The 23,162-nt window shown below is 38.8% G+C and overlaps 1 protein-coding gene across 1 annotated transcript; it reads right to left on the minus strand.

Annotated features, from left to right (window-relative positions):
- Positions 1–627: 627 nt before the first annotated feature.
- On the minus strand, positions 628–16,586 carry pelp1 (proline, glutamate and leucine rich protein 1). The gene is made up of 17 exons (XM_062994169.1): positions 16,446–16,586; positions 14,882–14,946; positions 14,470–14,575; positions 13,498–13,647; positions 11,920–11,991; positions 11,775–11,834; positions 11,458–11,614; positions 10,188–10,320; positions 9,437–9,524; positions 9,232–9,320; positions 8,982–9,095; positions 8,191–8,341; positions 7,040–7,202; positions 6,904–6,959; positions 6,202–6,429; positions 3,318–5,108; positions 628–1,304 (listed from the first exon to the last, which is right to left on the minus strand). The coding sequence occupies exons 1-17, from the start codon at positions 16,584–16,586 to the stop codon at positions 1,218–1,220; spliced, it is 3,651 nt and encodes a 1,216-aa protein (XP_062850239.1). The 3' UTR covers positions 628–1,217.
- Positions 16,587–23,162: the final 6,576 nt, after the last annotated feature.

Consider the following 23,162-nt stretch of genomic DNA (forward strand, 5'->3'; position numbering starts at 1 on the left):
GACTTGTTTGTCTAGCATTGTTGAGGTCAAGCCAACACCTCAAACTCATTGTTGTGCTCCTCAAACTACTTTTGTTTTGTGGCAGGGCACATTATTCTGCTGAAAGAGGCCACAGCTATCAGGGAATACCGTTTCCATGAAAGGGTGAATCTGGTCTGCAACAATGCTTAGGTAGGTGGTACGTGTCAAAGCAACATCCACATGAATGGCAGGACCCAAGGTTTCCCAGCAGAACATTGCCCAAAGCATCACACTGCCTCCGTCAACTTGCCTACTTCCCATAGTGCATCCTGGTGCCATTCCAGAATGGTCAAAACCTTACTGCGGTGCAAGTCTGATCGTCAGCTACAGAAAATGAATGGCTTTGCTGATCATGGAAGGTCTAACAGTTCATACATATAAGGGTTACCATACTACTTTTCAGCCTATACAAAAAATTATCAATTAGTATGTTCAGTAAAGGCAGTAGTTTGGGTATTAGACAAATGTGTTTGTAACTATTGCTTTAATTAAAAGACCACATTTTATAAGCAATTAATACTGAATTACAGGTGATTCTAAAGTTATTTCAAAGTTTAAGTGTTTTTCTTGCAATCATAACCAAAAAAAGCCCTTATAGTAGCAGTGCAGTTTTATTTTGCTTTTAATTGTCTTTTGCAGCCAAATAATCAAAAGCAAACATATTTAACAAATAAAAAGAATATAAAAAAACTACACTAATATTAACATCTCCTGTATGGAGATCCCCCCAGGTTCTTTAGTGTAAGGCTCACAGAGCAGGAACAACTAAAAAAAAAAATTGAAATTGTACATAAACATGCTGAAGACAAGCAACCCAGAACAGGCAAAAATCCATTCATCTCCCCTCTTACAGGACAAAGTGCCCTGGAATGTGGGGATGTATATACTCTGGTTGCATTATAAGAAGAAATGCACAAGAATAATGACCAGTTGCATAAATTATACCATTATACTGTTATAATTGTTCTTTGTGACTTATATGAATACATATCAAATAACATTGCAAAGAAACTCATTACTGCATCCCAGACTCAAACCGTTCCTGAAGGTTTTTAATAACTGCAGTTGATAAAAGGTTGATTTGAGTACACTTTTAATGAATGTTACATGTATGTAAATATTGACATGCGATCTTTGGGAGATCTGAAGTCCATGTACATTAAATGTGTGGGTCTTGTAGGTGGTTAGCTCTGTGACTATGATTGTGAAGCTCCGTGTTCCTCATCATCTGGAGGACAATCCTTAAAAGCGGCCAGCATGGATGCCATCACTTCATCATCAGGCTGGAGAGAGGGAGAGAGAGAGAGAGGGAGAGAGAGAGAGAGAGAGAGAGAGAGAGAGCGAGAGCGAGAGAGTTACTAAACAAATCCTTAAGACGGTCAGGATTATGCTAACAGCGGCAGAATTACATAAGTCTGCGGCGTGTATTTACAGATCGTTCGCAAAGCATAAACACTATCATTGGTCTTGTATTTAGCCAGAACCATTGCTGTGTAATCTGTTGTGAAGGCATCATTTAATTAAAAAGTCAGTTTTTATTTCTTTGTTCACAATCAATTCTGTTTCATTACTTTGATTTGAAGACAGCATTGTTACTTGTTTGTAATCTGCTATCCAATCAATTCTGAGCACTAGAAGTGTGTGCGCTGGTAAAATGTGGCCTTAGCAGGATGAGTTTTGACTTAAATTCTCAGAAAGACTCGATAGCATGGCAGAATTTCCCAGAAAACTAGTGCCAAATAAAATAACACAGGAAAACAAAAAGTGAGTACAAAATATCCTTAAAACTTAAAACAGCTGTTCATTGCTAGCAAGTGATTGCATCTGTATTATTGCCAGGGTTGAATGTTGGGAGAGCACTTTGCAATAGTAATAAATAAAAAAAAAAAAATAAATAAAAAAAAAAAAATAAAAAAAACATGGTTTTACTGAATGCGCCAGTATAAAGGTAGGACTCTGCTAACGTTATTGGTGACCCTGGTGGTAATATTTTAATTTGTTATGGTTTTACATGACTGGCACATTCCACAGTTTATGCATAGAACTAGAGATGTACCGATCGGGGTTTTTGGCACCGATTCCGATCTCCTTTCAGGGATATCGGCCGAAAGCCGATTACGAGGGGGGTGGGGTGGGGGGGGGGGGGTGGTGTATTTAGCAGTAAATAAACTTAAAAAGAGCCTCACAGTGAAGATAAACCGGAGCATATGTGTGTGCATGTGTGTGTGCCTTTAGAAGAGACGCTTTGTTCACAGTATCACTATAAGTGATTCATTGATTCATGAGTCGATTCGTTTTATGTGAAGCGTAAGTTTCTCTTCTGCAGTAACAATGACATGGTGGTGGTGTGTTAGTGTGTGTTGTGCTGGTATGAGTAGATCAGGCACAGCAGCGCTGCTGGAGTTTTTAAATACCGTGTCCACTCACTGTCCACTCTATTAGACACTCCTACCTAGTTGGTCCACCTTGTAGATGTAAAGTCAGAGACAATCGCTGATCTATTGCTACTGTTTGAGTTGGTCATCTTCTAGACCTTCATCAGCGGTCACAGGATGCTGCCCACAGGGCGCTGTTGGCTGGGTATTTTTGGTTGGTGGATTATTCTCAGTCCAGCAGTGACAATGAGGTGTTTAAAAACTCCATCAGCGCTGCTGTGTCTTATCCAATCATACCAGCACAACACACACTAACACACCACCACCATGTCAGTGTCACTGCAGTGCTGAGAATGATCCACCACCCAAATAATACCTGCACTGTAGTGGTCCTGAGAGAGTCCTGACCATTGAAGAACAGGGTGAAAGGGGGCTAACAAAGCATGCAGAGAAACAGATGGACCACATTTAGTAATTGTACTGTAGAACTACAAAGTGCTCCTATATGGTAAGTGGAGCTGATCAAATGGACAGTGAGTGTAGAAACAAGGAGGTGGTTTTAATGTTATGGCTGAGCGGTGTATATACACAAGGGTTTTTAAAATAAGTTTCCGTACTTTCTGATTTCTGATGCATTTTTTCCAGCGTTGTACCAACTTTTTATTGCCATCAGCAAAAAATGTTTTTGGTTGAGCGTGTAGCCACTGATGCAGGGCACCAGGTATTAGCCCAGTTTGCTAGATTAGTTCCATGGGACTTTAAGGTAACTGCTCATTCTGCTTAATTTCTTACACACTACTGTGTCACTACTGGATTCAGCATTTTAACCAGCTGTGTCATGTGTTGTTACAATCCTAGTGGCTTCTGTTTCCTCTGAAACATGTTCATTGAAAAGAGCCTTAAGAAATTTAACAGGTTTACCTTTTTCTTTTCACTGCTCTGATCACACCCCTGTCCATCTTCCCGATCATCTATTTTTCTCTTTGTCCCTCTTGCTTCCGCCTCCACTTCCACCTGCGACCCTTCCTCCTCCTTCACGTTTTCCTCCTTCTCTGCCGTCTCCAACTGCTGTGATGATACGTTCTCTGATGTAGGTGCCGTACTTGTACTGGGCATCTCTTCTTGCTCTGCTTCTGCACTTTGCTCTTGGGTTCCGATTTCTATGCATGTCTCCTGACTGTCTGAAATGACCCTGGAATTTGTTGGGGTCACCACTGGCTCTGGTTTGGATTCTTCTTGTTCTTGTGGCCCCACTTCTTGATCAGATGCTTCCACAGGAGCATTCTCTTCCGGTTGCTCTGTTTCACTACCAATCACATGAGTCTCTATTTGCAGCTCTCCAGTCTCACTTTCGTTCTTCTCTACAGCTCCTATGTTCTCAATTTCTTCTACTGCCGCTTTGTCCGTTATTCCCTCCTCTCCATAGATGTTCCTCACTGCCTCCATTTCCTCAATCCCCCCTTCCACCTGTCTTTCACCCTCCACTGGGAAGGCACTTACTTCACTCTCCTCATGCCCTTCGATCATTACCTCTGCCTCCTCTGCCCCCATCACAGGCCTCTGGTTGTCCCCCTCCACAGGCTGAATCTCTTCCTCATCCTCTTCCTCATCCTCTTCTTCATCTAGCTCATCTGCCTCTTCGTCCTCATACTCCCCATAGCCTTCTTGGTAATAACCCTCTTCATCAGGGTAATCACTTCCATCTTCCTCTTCATCATCCTCATCTAGGCCTTCCTCCTCCTCTTCTCCCAGCTCATCTTCATCTTCCATATCATCCTCCTCCTCTTCTTCTTCCTCGTCCGAGCTGTTAATGTTGATTACATTCTGGTCTTGCTCATTGGAAGGCTGGCGAGTGCCCTGTGTTAGTTGATTTTGGAACTTCATGTGTAAGGACAGACCCAGCTGACCTGGCTGCCCACCTTGTGAAGGCTGCATCAGCATCTGCTGAAGCTGGGCACCAGCAGGCAGTGAGTTGCCAATATTACCACTGGGCACTGCAAGCGGTACAGCATTGTTCAGAGGTGGCACCAAAGAAACCATCTGCTCTGCTTGACCAGGCCCTGAAAATGTAAGGCTGCTGGCATCTGCTGGCAGGATAGATGTTGGGAGCTCATTAGGAAGTGCTGTTTCAACTGTGCCCACTTCACCTCCCAACCCAGTGGCTGAAACAGGCAAGGTGATACCTGGTTGTGGAGGCAGATTTCGCATGTTAGCAGCTCCTTCCTGCATTTCCAGCAACATGCCTTGGGGCATAATCACAACACTGTCATCCGAATCACTCTCCAGTGAGATCTCGATGTCTTCAGGCTCCTCTTTGTCATAGCGCACAAACACCTGTTTTTGGCTTTCAGCTGACACTGCCAGGCCTGCCAGATCAGCTGCCTGGTCAAGGGATGAATGGAGCAACTCACCTTGAGCCCCAGTAGCTCTAATGGGTGTGGAGAGAACAGGAGGAGCATTGGGAATATGGTTCTCCAGGGAATCCACAATAGAAGTAGACCCTAGTGGATGTCTGGGAGCAAAGGAAAGGCCTGGCGCAGGCCCTCCCATGAGTGTCGAGTGTGACATAGAAGGATTTTGGGAAGGAGCAAGGACCGGAGCAGATGGGGTGGGTTTTAGAGTTAGAGGAGGCATAGGAATAGCGATGGAGGGGGTACGTGGGTGAAGCAGAGCGTTGCAAATAGTCAATGCCTCAGCACAGAATGAAGAAACCTAAAAAAATTAGAGCAACAATAACAAAAGCTGAATACACAATTACAATTAGAAAAAATGAAAATTATTAAATTAAATTAAAATAAAAACTTTAGCAAAGAGCTGCATCAAGTGATTGACAAAACATAAGAGATTAGCCTTTTTTTTTTACCCTCTTCACACTTGTGCATCAAATAGTGTACTAAATATCACATTAAAAATGTAAACGTATTAACAGACGTGTAGCTAATATATTACAATTTAAGACATCTCATAATTTAGTCAGCGACTAGTACACTAACAAGTTGCAATTCAGACTGAAATTTTAATATTTTATTTTATGTTTTCATCATCTAGTCCAGTGGTCTCCAACCACCGGGCCACGGACCGGTCCGTGGGTCATTTATTACTAGGCCACACAGAAAGGATAAATATTTAGAGATCACTTTAAGAGGAATTTAATTTTCGATTCTCTTTGGGTGTTATTGTCCCCAATCACCACTAAGAGGGAGCAGCGTCTCATTGCAGCGAAAACAGCTCAGGATTTACACTGATTTTCCATTCTATAGTTATTCTATTTTAAATCTTCATGTCATTTTTGTCAGGCACCATAAACATTGGAGAGTATGATAACTTTACTCCAGCTTAGCACTGGGAAACTGGAATGTGAGAGCCATCATTACAGCAGCATTTTCACACAACTTTTTTTCCTCACCAACTGAGTGGGTGGGGGACGGGCATGGGATTTCATGTCTAGGTGGATTTTTTTGTTCTGGAGCACTTAAAATGGTTTTGAGATTTGAAAGCTTGGGGCTGGATGAGTAGTCTGTGCATAAGTGGGCTAAGGGAGAGCTGAAAACCTGGCTGGTATACCTGGGTTGGCAAACCCAGCAACCTTCTCCCAAAACAGTGTTTTTCAAACCCTGGGTAAGCGCCACGAGCCTGTATGTTGTCATACACACATACAGCACAGAAACAGCAGATTGGCAAAATCCAGGAATTGAACCTACAACCTTCCAATTGATAGCTCAGAGTCTTAACCACTGAGCTAAAACTGTGCTTCATTGCCCCAAGACATTCTGGAAAATGTGCACACACAGTGCTGATTACTCACGGTGATGTTGCGGTCTCTGCGCCCCTGGCTGAACACGCAGATGGCACAGGAGAGAGGAGGTGGCCATCGGGGGGACGGCACCAGTACCAGAGCCAGCAGAAGCGCATAGAGTTCACAGCGAGGAGCAGCACTACCATACTGACCGCTTACACTGCCTGCATCAGAGTTACTGCACTGAGCCTGCTGCTGGAGTCTTACACACAGAGGCACCACCAGCTCCTGCAGCCTCTGACCAAGACATGGAGAAGACATGAGTTACCTTTTATATAAAGCACATATACTGTGTATAAAGCACATACATACTATATATAAAGTGTGAAAAATTAGAAGAGCAACAAACAGGGACGGAAAGCTTTCAGTTTACCCAGAAACTCAACTACAAGCAGCCAACAGACTTCATATAAACACTATAAAAAAACGTTAACATCATTAGGCCACTTATATTTCATTTTGTTGTAATGTGAGGCCACTTTTGAGACAGCCGTGAATATACCTTTGAAAAGCACTGGATATTAATAAGAAACAGGTGAAACTGCTGTAATTATCTGCAAGAAAGCTGCTGTGTTAATGGGTTTTAATATTTTTATTTTATTACATTTACATAAAGCTGCTAGATTTAAAAAGACGTACTTCTGGGAGACACTCAAATCTTTAAAAAAATGACTGATGGAAACCTAAAAGAAGCACAGTTGACATATTTACCTTATGTAAATCCTCTTTTAAGAGAGTGCCACTGGTCAAAATGATCTGCCTAAGGACTGTAATTTAAAAAGAACAAGCATTAAGGTACTAACATGCCAACATAAATGACTGATAAACAACTGACCCAGCTCCTTACCTCGTAAAGCTGCATAGCATGTGTCCTGATTGGCTAATGCATCCCCCTTCCTTTGCAGTGAGATTCCACCTGGGTCTCCCAAACCTAATCCTTTGGTACGGCGAGGTGCCCCCTTTCCGGCTGCACCAACTACATCAGGTACTGCTGTCTGACCCGTACGAAGCTAGACGAAAAGCAGAAGAGTGGAGCTTCAAGTATGTTGGTAGCATAGATCTAGCCTACAAGTACATTTGGCACAGATTCTACAACATGTTCCCATGCTGTTTAAAAAGGGACCAGTCACATCTGACAGTCTCTAAATCACAAAAAAACGTGTAATACTACAACATTGAAATAAATTGTTAATTTTTTAAAAACTATTTGTAAAAATACCAGAGAAACTAAAACAAACATGTAATGGAGTATAAATCAAGACAAGATTCCCCATTGTTGGAAGGGAAATTCTTTTCTGTGTAATACAGGCACAGTGGCAGACTAGGGCATCTCAAAAAATGTACTATTCTCAAATTATTATAATATTCATTTAGAGTTTGAGTAAATTACTATTCAAACAGTATAAACACTGTGTATCACTTAGTCAATATTTTGCACACACAACCACAATCATGTGGAAGACCGCTGACTTGATAGCTGTCCATAAGAAGCTCAGACACCCTCAAGAAGGTGGGTAAGCTGAAAGGGCTGCGTGTTTGCAGTGCTGTATCAAAGCATGTTAATAAAAAGTTGACAGGACAGGGAAAATGTGTCAGGAAACAGTGCACGAGCAACAGGGATGGCTGCAGCTTAGGGGGATTGTCAGAAAAAAAAAAGTTGATTCTAAAACAAGAAAGCTCTACAAGGGCCGGACTGAGGCTAGTATAATTGCATCAAAAGCCACTAAAGAGACATCTCCAGGAAAGAGGCTACTGCATCCCTAATATTAAGCCCCTCCTGAACCAGAAACAATGTCATCTTGTGTAAATAATTCCCATCGTTTTTGGGGGATTGAATTCTGTCTGTTTTTATAGTAGAATGAATCTCGAGTTTATTGATGGTAAACATTTTCGTATTCTGGGCTGGTCACAACTGAACTACAGCTAATATTTACATCTTAACCCAGTTCTTCAACATTTATGGTAAGTACCAATATAAACGAACTGAATTCGACTCACTTTTACAGCCTCGGTCCCTGGTGTAATGTCACCGATGAGATGAGCAAAGAGCAGCTCTGAGTGGGAGGAGCTTCCCTGTAGTGTTGTGGCAGAGGCTCTGCATACTCGCACCCACAATTCTAGTGTGCGGTACAGGGCCACCCGCACAGCACTAGGAGTGAGACAACAGACATCAGCAACACTGTTACACTCTATGGACTAAAGCCTATGGCTATATTCAGAAAGGTAGCACACATACAATTTAAGAATGCAGGATGCTGAAAACAATTTTTTTGCTATTTGAATGCCTTATTAATAATAAAAATATTCTACATAAAGTATTAACAAAACCAACCTTCAACCTTAAATGGATCAATTCAGAGTGTTGAGGATATTTATTAATTAGAATTTTTAACTTCATGTTTTACACACTTTGGTTACATTCATAAAAGAACAGTTACTTGTTACACAAAATTCATCAGTTCACGTCTTTTCATGTCAAACACAGTCATGGACAATTTTGTATCTCCAGTTCACCTCACTTGCATGTCTTTGGACTGTGGGAGGAAACCCACACAGACACGGGGAGAACATGCAAACTCCACACAGAAAGAACCTGGACTGCTTCACCTGGGAATCAAACCACGGACCTTCTTGCTGTGAGGCAACAATGCTACGCACCGAGCCACCCCAGAGAGTTGAGGAAAGAAACTAAATTTGCCCAACTGTATAAATATAGCCAGTGTACTAGTGACGCATGCACCAAAATTTCATTCACAGTATAAGTTCACATCATTGTGTCAGCATGTTACCTGTATGCTCTCTGTTGACCAAGGCTGGCTTCTGGCAGAGGTGTCCATGCAGAAAGTGACTGAGAAAAAAGCCTGGAGAGCATATTATAATACTGTGCCAAACCAGCACCCATACTGAAAGAAAAAAAACAGTCCAATCAGCTGATAAAATGCAGAATTTGTGAAAACAAATGAAAATCAGCAATTTTAATAGTGCTAAATACATTTGTTGAAAAAGCACATGTTTATTAACTGGTTTGTGTTTACCCACGCTTTGATTAGAGCAGAGAGCACCTCCAGGGTGTCACTATGTATTGAGGGTAAAACCAGCAGCTTTAAACAACCTTCACCCATGACATTCTGAAAAATGCATACAAACACATCAAAAATCAATTAATTAAAGCAATGAAAATAAATTTTTTGTTTACTCAATGTTCTGTTTAGGTGGGTAACAAACAAAGAACCTGTGAACTTACAATGTTCTTGGTGCTAACCGCCAAGGCGCGACACAACAGGTTAAGGACATGCTGAACGGGGAGACGTACAGAGGTGGCTGGATCAATGCTATATAGAAAAATAAATAAATAAACACACAAAAAGTTCAAATAACTTTCAATTTTGAATCATTATCACTATATTTTTGTTAATCAATACAAATAGTGCTGTATTGAGTTGCTAATTAAATAATTAGCCAATGACAAACCCTCTTGCATCTGTTATTGTTCAGATATTTTAACATATCGGTACATTGAATCAGACATTTAGACAAACCACAACCACATTTAAACATTGGGGACATTAAGAAGCCTGAAACCCCAAACAGAAGACAGGATATTCTGGAGAATCACTATCCATATCACTTTAACGGCACTTAATAATAATTAGTGTTTCAGCCACACCCACAGCTAACAGGTGAATAAAATCAGTTACATGCTTCTGACTTTGTGGCAACAGTTTAGGTAAGGAACATTTCCTGTTCCAGCATACCTGTGCCCCCTGTGCCCCCAAAGTCCACATTAATGTTTGCATGTCTTTGTTGCTTTAAGAAGAATCTCCTTATAATTCTTCTATCACGTTCCCTTAAACACTTCATGCAAAGACAAAAAAAATGGCTGTTTGTGAACTTCCTGAGGCCCACCAGTCAGTTCAGCACTCTAGAAAAAAATCTTCAATTTAAATGACCAGTACATGCACAGGCTTAAAGAACAAATGCATACAGACATCTACCTGAGTGTATGCTTGAGAGCCAGACATACTGCTCTGTAGCGATGGCGCAGCTGAAGAATTAATAGTGGATCGATGTCATCCATCGGAGGAAAGCTAAGCTCTACTCCTGATCCCACATATTGTATAGTCTCTTCTAAAAACAGAACAAAACAGAAATGAGATAAACTAGACCAGAGGCAAGACAAGTGTAAAAAATGCTTAAAAAAATAAGCCAATGCAATGTTCCCTTTGTCTTGTGTTTATTATTTAATCAATTAAAACAAAGCATAAGACATAAAATAAATAAAACATTAGATACAACACTAAAGATCAGGCATTGTGATTTTCCCAAGTGTATTCCAAGACATCCCAGCTTCTGTGCTATGACAGCTAGCGGTTTATACTCACAAGGCGATTTAACATGTAATTATTTATACCTCCATTGCACATTGGAAAACAGTGGAACTTCAAACAAATTGGTGTCACTTTAAGTGATTTAGTTTTCTGTCTCATTTTATGATGTGTGTGTGCAAGAGTCTATATGTGCAGGTAGCAAACTTGACTATAGCTTTTTGAATCTTGCTACCAGTCGGCTGGGCGCCCTCTAGCAGGCACAAAGTGTTTGCAGCAGACAAAATTGGCCACTGGTCTGCTAGGTGGTAAAAGACCACACTAAAAGGGGGAAGGGGTCTTCAGCACTGTGCAAGGATCCTGGTTAGTCACCCGAGGCACCTGTACAGAAGTGGAGGAATCCATGCATGACACTGGCCTCATTTGCGAATACACCAAAATATGGGCGAATAAAGAAGGGGTCGGTAAACTGCACACGTGTCGGAGGTAGAGTGTGTCAGGCAAATGTACCCTCCTAAGACACGATCAAGGTCCCTAGCAGCGGAACACTAATTGGCTATGCTATACTGAGAGAAAAAGGGAGAAAATGCCTAAATAAAACAGTAAAAAAGAGCTTGCCCTCAATTTGTAATATACTTTATTTATTCTATTGCTGCAACCATTTTTTACATTACCCTGCTTTGAAAGCTCTGATGGACTATTGGAACTGAAAGCCTGCTAAAATGTCTTGGTGATTATACTACAAGATTGAATTAACCATAAATCAAAAGGACAAAGGAAAAAAATTCAGTTGCATTGCAGATATTAGGCAGGTAAGTACAGACCATTATTTAAATAAACTGTAATAATAAATGAAGCAGAATACAAGCAACACACAAGGAAATGTTGAAAACAGTATATGGCATTCTGCACTTTATGTGAAGTTATCCTGTAGCCTCACCTGTTTCTATGCCCTGGTACAACTGCCCCAAAATGCTATTGGCTGATGCCAGAAGACAGTGCACCTGATACGTCCATCCCTCAGCCCTGCGCCCCCCTCCGCCTCGCTCTAGCACACCGCCCAGGCATGGCAGCCGTCCATAACACTCACAAGCCACCTAGTAGTACACAAATACAAATTTAGGGAAGACACCAAATTTAACAGGTACAATTTGAGTAGTAAAACTTACAAACTAAAAGTGACAAAAGAACAGTAACAGATTCTCCCAATAATTATAATTGTAATTACATTCAGTACATTACCAAAATCTCACTTACTTCTTGCACTTTAGGGTTGTCCGAGTCCATCTTAGACAGAAAATAAACCCCAAGCTTTTCCTGCAAAAGCGTGTGAAAAGTAAACTGAAATTACATAAATAATTTCATAAACATGATGAAATCACAGTCATATCACTGCACTTACCTTTAGTGAGCCGCATGCTCGAGGGTAATAGGTCATACATGCCATCATGCCCTCCATGGCAGCTAGGTGACACTATGACAAAAAAATAAATTAGCAAAGCTAAAACAAGTAACCCATATAGACATTTAAGCACTTGTGAGCACCAAATTGAGGACTGTTACCAGTGTGAGCGTTTCACGAGGCGGTGGGAGCAGAGCTGCGTTCATGTGTGAGAGTGTGTGTGAGTTAAGGATCACACCGGTTTACAAAACAACGTAGTGATGCACTCGTTTAATAAAGAAATAAATGCACAGTATATTCACATATTGTCGGGAGCAGAACACTTTATTAACTTCTTCTGTTACGGTACCGAATAGCCGACAGTTGAGTCAAGCACGCTATTTCATGTTCTATGGAAGGCCTAAAGGGTCAAAACACACTCACTTCGTGTACAAACGTCCATCAAACCATTGTCCCAATACAAGCACTTTAAGAACTGGCTTTCCTTCATAACAAGAGCCTTTCCATTTTATTTTGGTATTCAGGTTTTACTGTAATGCTTTTAAGTAGCTTTTTTTCTTATATTCAAGTTAAGCTGCTACACAGATTTCTGTTCATTTTTAGTGTATCACTGCATTAAAAAATTTTTTTCTTTGAATGTAAAGTTTAAAGTAAAACTAATTATCTCACTCATTTTGATTGATTTTGTAAAAATACAAAAACATTAAGCAATAGCTTGGATGCAGCATTTTTCCCTTCAGCACTGCAGAGCTATTTAGTTGTTACACATATACACTGGATTAATTTGAATAATTGTAATGTACTTGAAGTGTGCACTGTGTGAACAGTATTATCTAGTTCTTATCTAGACAATATCTAGAAAATACAAGTATCGGTTTGAGAATCGGTATCGGATCGGGGTCAAAATTAATAATCGGGATCGGTATCGGGAACAAAAAAACGTGATCGGGACATCCCTAATTTACATAGTATTATAAATGTTTCACATTCAATGCCGTCTGGGAGTTCAAAGGTCAGACACACTGAGATTCCCTAAATCTTTTCATAATTAAGTGCAGCAGATGGTGAACGACCCAAATTTCTTCTACAGTCAAAAAACTTTTTAAACTGAAAGACAATTTTCCCATAAAGTTTCCCCTAAACTTGTAAGTCACAACCCATCATTGTTTGTAAAGACTGAGCCTTTGGTGAATCCTCTTTGTATACCCAATCACGATTCCCTCACATGCTTATTGTGGAATGTTTTAAAAAAAACTCAGTCTTATTTTACCCCTGTCCCAACTTTCTGAGGGCTACAAGCATCAAATTTAAAATCTACAAAATATGATCAAGTTAGTCATGCAAAATTTTGAAATTTTTTTAATGTACTTTTGTCAGTTTAATAAAAGTTCAGGATAGTTCCAAAACTAGTAAACTTGTATCTTGTTTTATTGTATTTTACAAAAGGTTCATTAATGAAAATAGGGTTTGTAGTTTAAAGCTGTTTACAGGGGTACATCTCCATACCAACTAGAGTATAATCATTTCTACTAGATGTGGTGAGAATGATTTTGGCCCAAATTATAACAACTGTCTCACCTCTGACTTAAGTCCCAGCAAGGAGGTGAGAATTCCCAGGATGGAGTTGAGACCGACTTCTCTTGCCAGCTCAGGTAGCTGAGAGGAGTACTGCAGCACATCCTGTAACACACTTACTGCCAGCTGTACTGAGGGCAGGGGGGCCTGTGACTGTAAAATACAATAAAAAAAAGTAGCATATTTACAACAGTGTATATAATCTGAAATGCTGCCATAATCAACAGAAAACATATGAAAAGCATATGATGTACATTAAAAGAAATTACAGAGGCCAGTTTGCTGAAGCAGAGTGTTGACAGGTTTCTAAAGTTACATTTAAAAACCTTGCAACCTCAGCCGCTCAGTTGGCGCAGCAGTAAAGTAAGCTAGCTCACCAGAGTTGGGGTTTCGAATGTATCGTATCGAACCTCAGCTCTGCCTTTCCGACTAGGCTGGGCGGCAGTATGAATAACGATTGGTTGTTCAGGGTTGTTAGGGGTAAGAAAGTCGGATCATAGGTCCTCATAACTGGTGCGACTGCGGCCCCTGCTGGCTGACTGATGGCGCCTGCACAGGGCTGAGGAATAATGCTGATGGGGTGTGGCCCTCCATGCACAGTGCCCGTCAAGTATAAGAACTCGACTCGTGCAGGTGAAAAATGCACTATCTGTACTGACTGTGCGTACCGGAGGGGGCGCATGTCAGTTGAGAGGCGTCCTCAGTCAGCGGTGAAGGGTCGTATATCAGTATAGAGGACGCATTCAGGGTAATTGGACATGACTAGACTGGGGGATAAAAATAAATAAATAAATAAATAAAAAACCTTGCCACCTCAAAATTTATTTCTACCACTTAGACAGCAAGACCTACAATTCTCCATTTACTATTTGCTAAATGTATATTTCCCCTTTGGCTCATCTCATTTCCTCATAAAGCATATGATATGTAATCCCATTAGGTCAAAAAAAGGGGTTACTTAAATAAGTGTCTTACCTGGATGATCTGCTGGAGAGAGCGCAGCCATGAGAGGCAGTGCTTCTGGAACACCTCACTTGAACTGTCCTTTACCAGCATAGACAACAGACACAGACCCTCAAACCTAAAACACAAGACAGAAATGGTTGTATTATTATATTTACAATTTTATAATTTAAGAAAGACAGCTTTTTTTCCTGAATTCCCCTCTGTATATCCCAATCATCATTTCCAATTCCCACTTAAACAACCCCAAATCTGATCAAGGAGATCACACCACCTCCAACATGTGTCCAATCTGCAGCATACAGAGCCATATTGTGCACTGATAGCCACGCTAGGCTCCATGTGACACCCCCTATCCCCAATCAACACTCAAGTGCCCAGGTACCCAGACCAGTTCTAAAGATCACATTATTCTGCTTCTCACCTTGTTTTGCTGGAGCTGAGACGTGAGTTGCTGATCCCCACCAGTCCTCCTACTGTCCCACAGTTCTGCAGGGAGGCAAAATGTTGGGTTTATAGTTCTTCTAGCATGTGGGTCAATATGTACAGAACAAAACTGGATGACCAGGTCATAATTGTAAAATTAATACTAGGTATTCAAAATTATTATGTAACTCATGACGACAACTCTTTGTCTTGCATGCCACAGGTTGAGAGCCACTTTTACACACAGCATATAAATAAAGACATTTGAGATTAGGCCCTAGCACCATTATCTGGAAAGGGTTTAATTTTATATTCAAGTTTCTGCATATCTGCCAAGCTAGGGTCATCGCTATGCTGGTCAGGTGGTAATTTACAGTGCTGAACAGGTAGAGATGGCATACCAACTATGCAAAGTAGTAGACTAGTGAGTACTTGTATACCTATGTACATACAACTGAAGCTCACACAGCACGGGTCATTATGACCATTTTTCTGTGGCATAATGATTCGAACAAATTCAGGGCGAGTCAAAATTACATTAACACAAATGGATCTATTCCCCACTAAATATGTATCCGGGCTTTAAATGGTACTGTTGCTCGCTGGTTTTTGTGTGTTGAACATGATGGCGAACAGGTTGAGACTGTCCTGTAAATCATCTTACACATATGAAGTATGTTTTGTGAATACACGGTTTCCGCCATTTAAGTAACATAATTTTGACTCACCCTGTACTTTGCCGTTCAAATTACTTGTTAGTAATTACGACTTACTATAGCTGGTGACTTCTGTTCTCTTTAAAAAAACAAAAGGCTAAACTATCAACAGTAAGGTAAGCTTTAAATTGCCATTAATTTGTATAAGCTGCTGTGTTCAGCAAGAGACTTAGTTGAGTCTATAATGCTGATTTTGGCTTCTTCTTTGGGTTTGAGGTTCTGGTATATTAGTATCTGACCATACAAACAAAACACAGTATGACAATTTGGTTTTCTCCAGAACCTTTGCAAAAAACACTACTATTTTTCTGTACTTTTAGTAGGTGTGGAAAAACAAGCCATATTTATATGAATAGAGAGGTGACCAACAGTGGTCCATTCAAATTACTGATAAGGAATTAATAAACCATGGCACAAAGCTAAATGACATTATAAAACTTTCTGCTCCACTCTGTAAGCTGCTGTGTCTATTTTCATACTGCTGATTTTTTAGAATACCCACAATAAACTTGCTAAAGAGATTTAGATTTGTTTTGACTAAGAAAGTGTGTGTTCCAACTATTTTAAATGTAGTATGTCCACTTATTACAATGTGTTACAATGTGGCATCTAGTGAACTGCCAGATAACTGTCCGCATGCTCAAAATGAATTATACTTGTTAAACACTAATTCATACATTAAATTGGAATATCAACCAGTTAACTAGTTTGTAATTTGTGTACGGTTTATTTGCCAGCTTACAGCATTTAGTCCACTGCACTGACATTTAATTAACGTTTATTGGTGTAGCGTGAATACACAAAGACGCCATTCTTACTACAACCACTAAAAAACAAATACTTTACCTGTGTTCCGACTACACCATGTTCTCGATAATTAGCTAATAGTGCAGGTAAATATTCGGGTCTCTCTTCCTTCAGCACCGACACTAAACCCTCTGTTAGCCGCATATTGTTAGGGCCATGCAACCAAGCCGCCGTAGCCATCTTGCCTCCTCTGAGTTGCGTCAATCTCACTCGACTTCTCTTTGCCTTGCCTGACGTGAAAACTTGGCGCCCTGAATTTACATCGAAATCATTTGTGTAAACTGAAAAGAGGTTTTGCTTTGTTTTTTTTTTTTTTTAAACCAGTTTTGTCTGAAAGCCCTTCTATAATATCCTTCTCATTCCTTATATCTAACAGTTCACTACGACGAGGTAGTGTTTAAACATAATAAACTACGATACAATACACACTGCACTCTGTAGTTTGTAGGGAATATGGAGTAAGCTGTGATTTAGGACACAACCCGACATGTTTCGGACAGCATTTTTAATAGGTTAGTGTAAATCGACTAGCTAGAGTGCCAAAACTATTATAACATACCTATAATGCACTAACGAAGCAAAAAGGTATACATTTGAGTTTTGGTACGCATAAATCACAATGCTTTGTGGAAGGGATAAGGAGGATGTGATTTTGGACACAAGCCAATCGTGTTTATGCGTAGCACAAGGGCTGTATCCCAAATGTACAAGTAGTGCACTATTTAAAATTAAGCCCTATTACCACTGTAATGGTAAACTTGTTGCTTTTCTACCTAATAATCTATGATGGATTAAGCACTGGTTTACGCAGGGTAGTTGCACTAGCAGTTTAAACTACATGTCCCTGTTAACGAAAACAATTACACGTTTTTACTTAAACCCTACTAGAAAAAAGCACAGATCAGCAGGTGTTGCTGGTGTTCAGCATTTGTTGTTTTAAACATGCGTTTACCTTGTTTTATGCTGTTTTTTGTGTTACCACACAAAGGACTACAGCAGGAACTCAGCATCTTTCCTAAAGATAGCTACTTTTACTCAACCAAACATTTCTAGTAAGGCTTGCTTGCACTGGTTAATTAGGCACTGGTTTACTCAGGGTAGTTGTGGTGTTGTTTGTTTATTGGGATTTTAACGTCATATTTTACACTTTGGTTACATTCATGACAGGACAGGTAGTTACTCATTACACAAGATTCATCCGTTCACAAGGTTATATCAAACACAGTCATGGACAGTTTTGCATCTCCAATTCACCTCACTTGCATGTCTTTGGACTGTGGGAGGAATCCGGAGCACCCGGAGGAAACCCACACAGATACGGGGAGAACATGCAAACTCCACACAGAAAGGACCCGGACCGCCCCACCCAGGGATCGAACCTAGGACCTTCTTGCTGTGAGGCAACAGTGCTACCCACTTAGCCACCGTGCCGTCCAGTTGTGCTGTTAAAGCACTAACAGTTTAGGCTATACCTCCCCGTTAAATTTTTTTACTTAAACCCTACTAAATAAAGGCACAGATAAGCTGGTGTAGAGCATTTGTTTTGGACATGCTTTTACCTTCTTTTATGCTGTTACCAAACAACAGGCTATAGCAGGAACTCAGCATACCCACATTTCTTAAAGACAGCTAGTTTTACTCAACCAAACATTTGTAGTATGGCTTACTTGCTACAATAAAAGCAAATACATCTTATGTACTTGAATCCAGGATGTCCTTTCACATTTAAGTATCATAGACAAACAAAATGTGCATGTACTTCTTAATCTACCATGACAACAAGAAGTTGTGTAAACATTAAATTTTGCATTCCACCTAAAAAAAGTAAATAAAAGAGGAATCTATAACTGCCCCTTCTCCCCAGGACATTACATAACTGATTTGCATGAGTTATGTTACATTAGTATGCACAGCCATGCTTACTGCATTTTGTATGCATTTATGTGTAAGCACCGTAGTTTGTGATCTTGTATACATAGCAAACATTAGATAGAGTAAATACCACACTTGTCTATTTTCTGTTGTATTTTTCACATGGAACATTTTATGCATGTTTATAGTAACGCCTTCCAGCAAATATTCTTCTGGAATAGGAAGTATTGTGTAGTTTCAAACATCCATTTTTGTGGTTTTCAGTGGCATTGAGGCCTAATAAAAAATAAAATAAAAAAAAACTTATCATTAGTATAATGTCAACGCAATTATGCCATATTGCCTCGTGCAAAAATATGCAATTAATGTAAAACAAATAATATATAAAGAAAATCTTAATACATGTGATTTCTGATACAAGCCAAAGTCTGTGTGCAGTACAAAGGCTGAATTCCTAGTCTGAGGACAGACAATAGAATATAATAAACATATTTTACAACTATGCCGTATAAGAACCAAGTGGGGTTAACGAAAGAACATTCAAGTTTATTGTCCTTTGTTTGTGCTACAATGAGCAAATCAAGTCACAACATGTTGCGGCACCACCAAAATCTTGTTAGAAATATTAGCTTAAAGGTTTTTAGTAAACCAAATATAGATCTTCTATACCATTTCCTTTATTCTTGAGATTGTAGATATGGTGTTAGGTGTTATTTCCTACTTAATGTTAAGTCATTTAGGAATACTTAGTGAACTAATTACCACAGTTATAAAAGTAGACCACAAAGTCTGTAGATGACACACAGTACACTCTATAGGGCAAGAAAAAGTACAGTGATATTTTGGACACAGGAAAAAGAAGCTTGTGCATAGTATGAGGACTTCGTAACTCATTTCAATGCTTTGTACACATGCATTGGCTATGTTGTTTTAGCCATGGAGGTTAATGGTATTATTGCCTACATACATGCTATATATGACCGTGAGTTGGTCCATGAGTACACCCTTTCAGCCAATGCTTGGCATTACACATTGTGATCTTGGGGTTTTTCATTGCTGCCAAACCTCAGCACAACAAAATGTAATGTACAGTGAAAGTGTGTTTACATATTGCTGTGCTATTTGGCTATACCATCCATCATCCATTTATGCACTGTAGTTCCAGCAGGGAGCCTAGTAAAATGTTGTATATTTTATTTAGGTTGGTCAGGTTCATGACTGGAATTGATCCCTTATTCGGTTAATTCGGTTATACACATCTCACTCACACACAAACACACAAAAAAGACTGACACCAAACTGAATTTCATACATTTTTACATGTTCTAAATTGCAGTACAAAATAAAGAAGCAACATATATTTTCCAATGTTTTTATGTTTTTTCTTTTGCATTTTTTCTGTGATTTTTCATTCCATTTTATTGACTAAAATAACATATTGCTTATCTTGGAATTCGTATTAATATATTTCAGTTTAATTAACCTTAAATTATTTTACCAGGTAGCATGTATGTTTATTTCTGAATATCAATTTAAGTTGTAGTAAGGAGTAGAAGTTGCTTAAAATCATCCTTAAAATACAAAAAGTCTGACATGGTACAATATTCGTCTATAAATCAACATCTGCGTGCGTGTTTCTTAGATAGACCCTACAGAATCTGAGGGAAGATATACAATATAATATTTCTTTTATATACCTAACTGGTTCACAGACATATGAGGCACCATTAAAATTGAAAAAAGCAACATTTTACATTAAGATGGTCTGAGAGAGCGCTCAATCACAATTACACTACATTCTCAAAGCCTACCATTGCCTCTGAATGCATGCTCGGCATTCTAGCAAAGCACTCACAAAAGGACAAAGATTTTTCAGATTTTAGACCATCTGAATGAAAAGAGTCTCCCTGCCATATCATAACATATTCAATAAAAAAGCTTTAAATGTGACAACAGACAGTAAACAGATTTACACATATGCAGACATCCGTACATAAAATCAACCAATCATTTGTTTATCATGGCATATTTTAACTCCTATTTTGAATGTACAGCATTAAATGCCATAATACAGTGTGCTTTTGAGTTTTCTGGCGCCGATTCATAATTATTTTTTCTTACATCAATCGATTGTTCTTCTGTTTAATTAATTTTTTAATTGACTCTGTACAGCACCAATTTGCAAACTGTTAGCATGCCTGTTCTTATAGTATCCATTTCATACTGAGACTACACAACTAAACTGCATAAGAACAAGGTGCTAAACTAAACTAAAAGATATTAAATGTGTAATTATGTAAACATGAGGTTATCTGCATGTGCACCTATGTACATAATCATATGGCAAGCTGATTTTGGGTTAGGTTAGGTTTTTTTCTATCAAACATTCAATTGTGAATACATTTAAACACAATTATAGTAAAAACTCAATTTCAACTAGAAATGTAAATGTTTCCATTAACAAATTAAGATTCTTCCACAATCATTTTAATTGGCCAATTATTTTACTACTAAAATGGAATTTACATGTTTGTGTATAATCAAAAACATGTTTAAATATAATATTTATTAAAAAAAACATGTAAATATTAAATCATTACTGTAAAATGGTGGTTGATTTGTGACAATAACTTTTTGAATGTATCAGATACACCAACCTAAACCAGCTTACCTTATGAAATCCTATAACAAATTGTTAACAACAAATTGTTATTAATTTTTAAACAATAATTACACAATAGCTAAACATAAAGCCAACATAAAGCATATGATCATTACACATAAAAGTTGTGGTTAGTTGAATTGTGAAATTACATTTTCATAAAAATATTTTTTTAATTTAAAAACATAATTGTAATATTTTATACTTTTCTCTGTGTAAATATGATAAAAGAATAAAGTGGTAAATTCAGTAGTTCCTCACAGATTCTTGTCCCACCACAAGAAAAATAAGGGCATAAAATAAGCTTTACCTGGGTGTTTTTACCCCCGTTTTGCCAGTTTTTTGGAACTATTAACAACCCCACTTACTAGCTGGATTGCTACCTTTATTCGCCCTCCACCCAAAGGTACTGAGCCACTTTCTGCAGCTGGAGTATGATGCTAACTGCTCCCTTTCTTACTCATAAGCTCTAGTGGTGCTTCATTGGACAGTGAGGAGAGGTATGCCATTCCTCTTACCCAGACAGATATCTGGTCTCAGAACTCCTGGTTAAAGATGCCCTGCAATTTCCTGCTGATAGGCAAACTGCCTCTAAACCTGATTCATTTTATAGTGGTCATTGCAAAAGAAGCTACTATAGTTTTACTACTATAATGTAAGAAGAAAAATGCTAATAATATGTAAAATATGATTACCAAAGATCAATATTAAGTAATATTTAATGATCCATTAATTGTCAACCAATAATGAGGTATTACTGAGAAAAAAATCACAACATAATTACTTGACACTTGGGGGTACAGATGAGCCAAAATGTCATGTCACGTAATGCATGGCTTAACAAACGGACTTTTAACATAAATAATAGAAAAGTGCTTTAAATCAGTAGGCTAAATATTCCTCAGAAAGGTTGGAACTAAAGAGAATAAATCTAGGACTCTTTATGGAGCATATCAAGTTTAGATTGGCACTCAACAAATATGAAAAAAATAATAAAAAAATAAGGGAAAATTTTGACCCAAGGGAGTTACGCTACTTTCCTAAAAGTGATGCCAAGTAACACCAACTCTCCCTCGATAACATTTTGTTTTTGGCATCAAATGGGTGTTTAACAAACATTTCATCAACATTTTAGCTCATAATGTGACAAGTGTCTGCTGATGAATGTTAATGAAAAAAGCCTCAGCAATGCAATTCCAAATGATGAGTGTGTCACAATGCAGTTCAAATGCATCAAACACTACACTCACACAGGGGGACTAAAATACATTGCTTGTCTGCGACGTAACCAAAAAACCATAAACTCTTTCCTAGCTGTTGTTACAGGTAATCATTAATCGAATCTCTCACTACATGGCAGCTGTGTTTTCAGTAATCTCCTACCTGCACTTTCATGTCATTTTCTGCATTTTACAGACGCTTTTGTTCAAAGCGACTTACATTATACAGTCTAAACAATTAAGTGTTTAGGGGCCCAACAGTGGCAACCTGGCAGTGGTGGGTTTTGAACCAGCAACCTTCTGCTTTCATAATGTTTTTGATTCAGTACCTTAACCGCTAGGCTACAACTGACACATTTTAAAGTTCTGCTGTGATAAGCTTTCAAAAACAGATGTTATATCTTATTTGTGTAGAATGTTTCTGGTGCAATTGCATTACATTTAGGTGTGTCATAGTGCTTTTTAAGTCGCAGGCAGAACCTTTTGCAAACAGCGCGGCCACAATGTCACTGGCTACCTTTGGGTTTTTTTTTGCGAGAAAGCCCTTGGTTGGCAACTGTTTAAATAGGCTAAGATTTTTTTCAATGTTAGAAACTAAACAAAAATATAATGTTTTTGATTCCATTGCTGATGCTTTTTAACTTTAAACTTATTATGTGAAAGCTTCCAAGGACCACTTGAAGCTGTTTCCACGTACATTGCTATTGTTGTTTACGTAGTTCCTTTATTTTTGAGTTTTTTTTGTTGTGCTTTACACTTTTGTTTACACCAGTCTAATCAGCTAGTTAAATTACTAGTTAGAAATACAGGCACAGACAGCTCAAACAACTAACCAGCTAAGGGATGGATGTATGTTTTTAAATATAGGTTAAAACACAAAATATAAGAAAAAAGGAATCATGTCTTATGTAAAAATTCACCTCCAAGAAGGACTTAAAGGCAGCACTACTTTCAACTGAGACTAGTAAATAAAGAGGTTTCATTTACTTTGATTTCATTTTG

Source organism: Trichomycterus rosablanca, chromosome 4 (genome assembly GCF_030014385.1).
Source record: "Trichomycterus rosablanca isolate fTriRos1 chromosome 4, fTriRos1.hap1, whole genome shotgun sequence".
Classification (NCBI taxonomy): domain Eukaryota; kingdom Metazoa; phylum Chordata; class Actinopteri; order Siluriformes; family Trichomycteridae; genus Trichomycterus; species Trichomycterus rosablanca.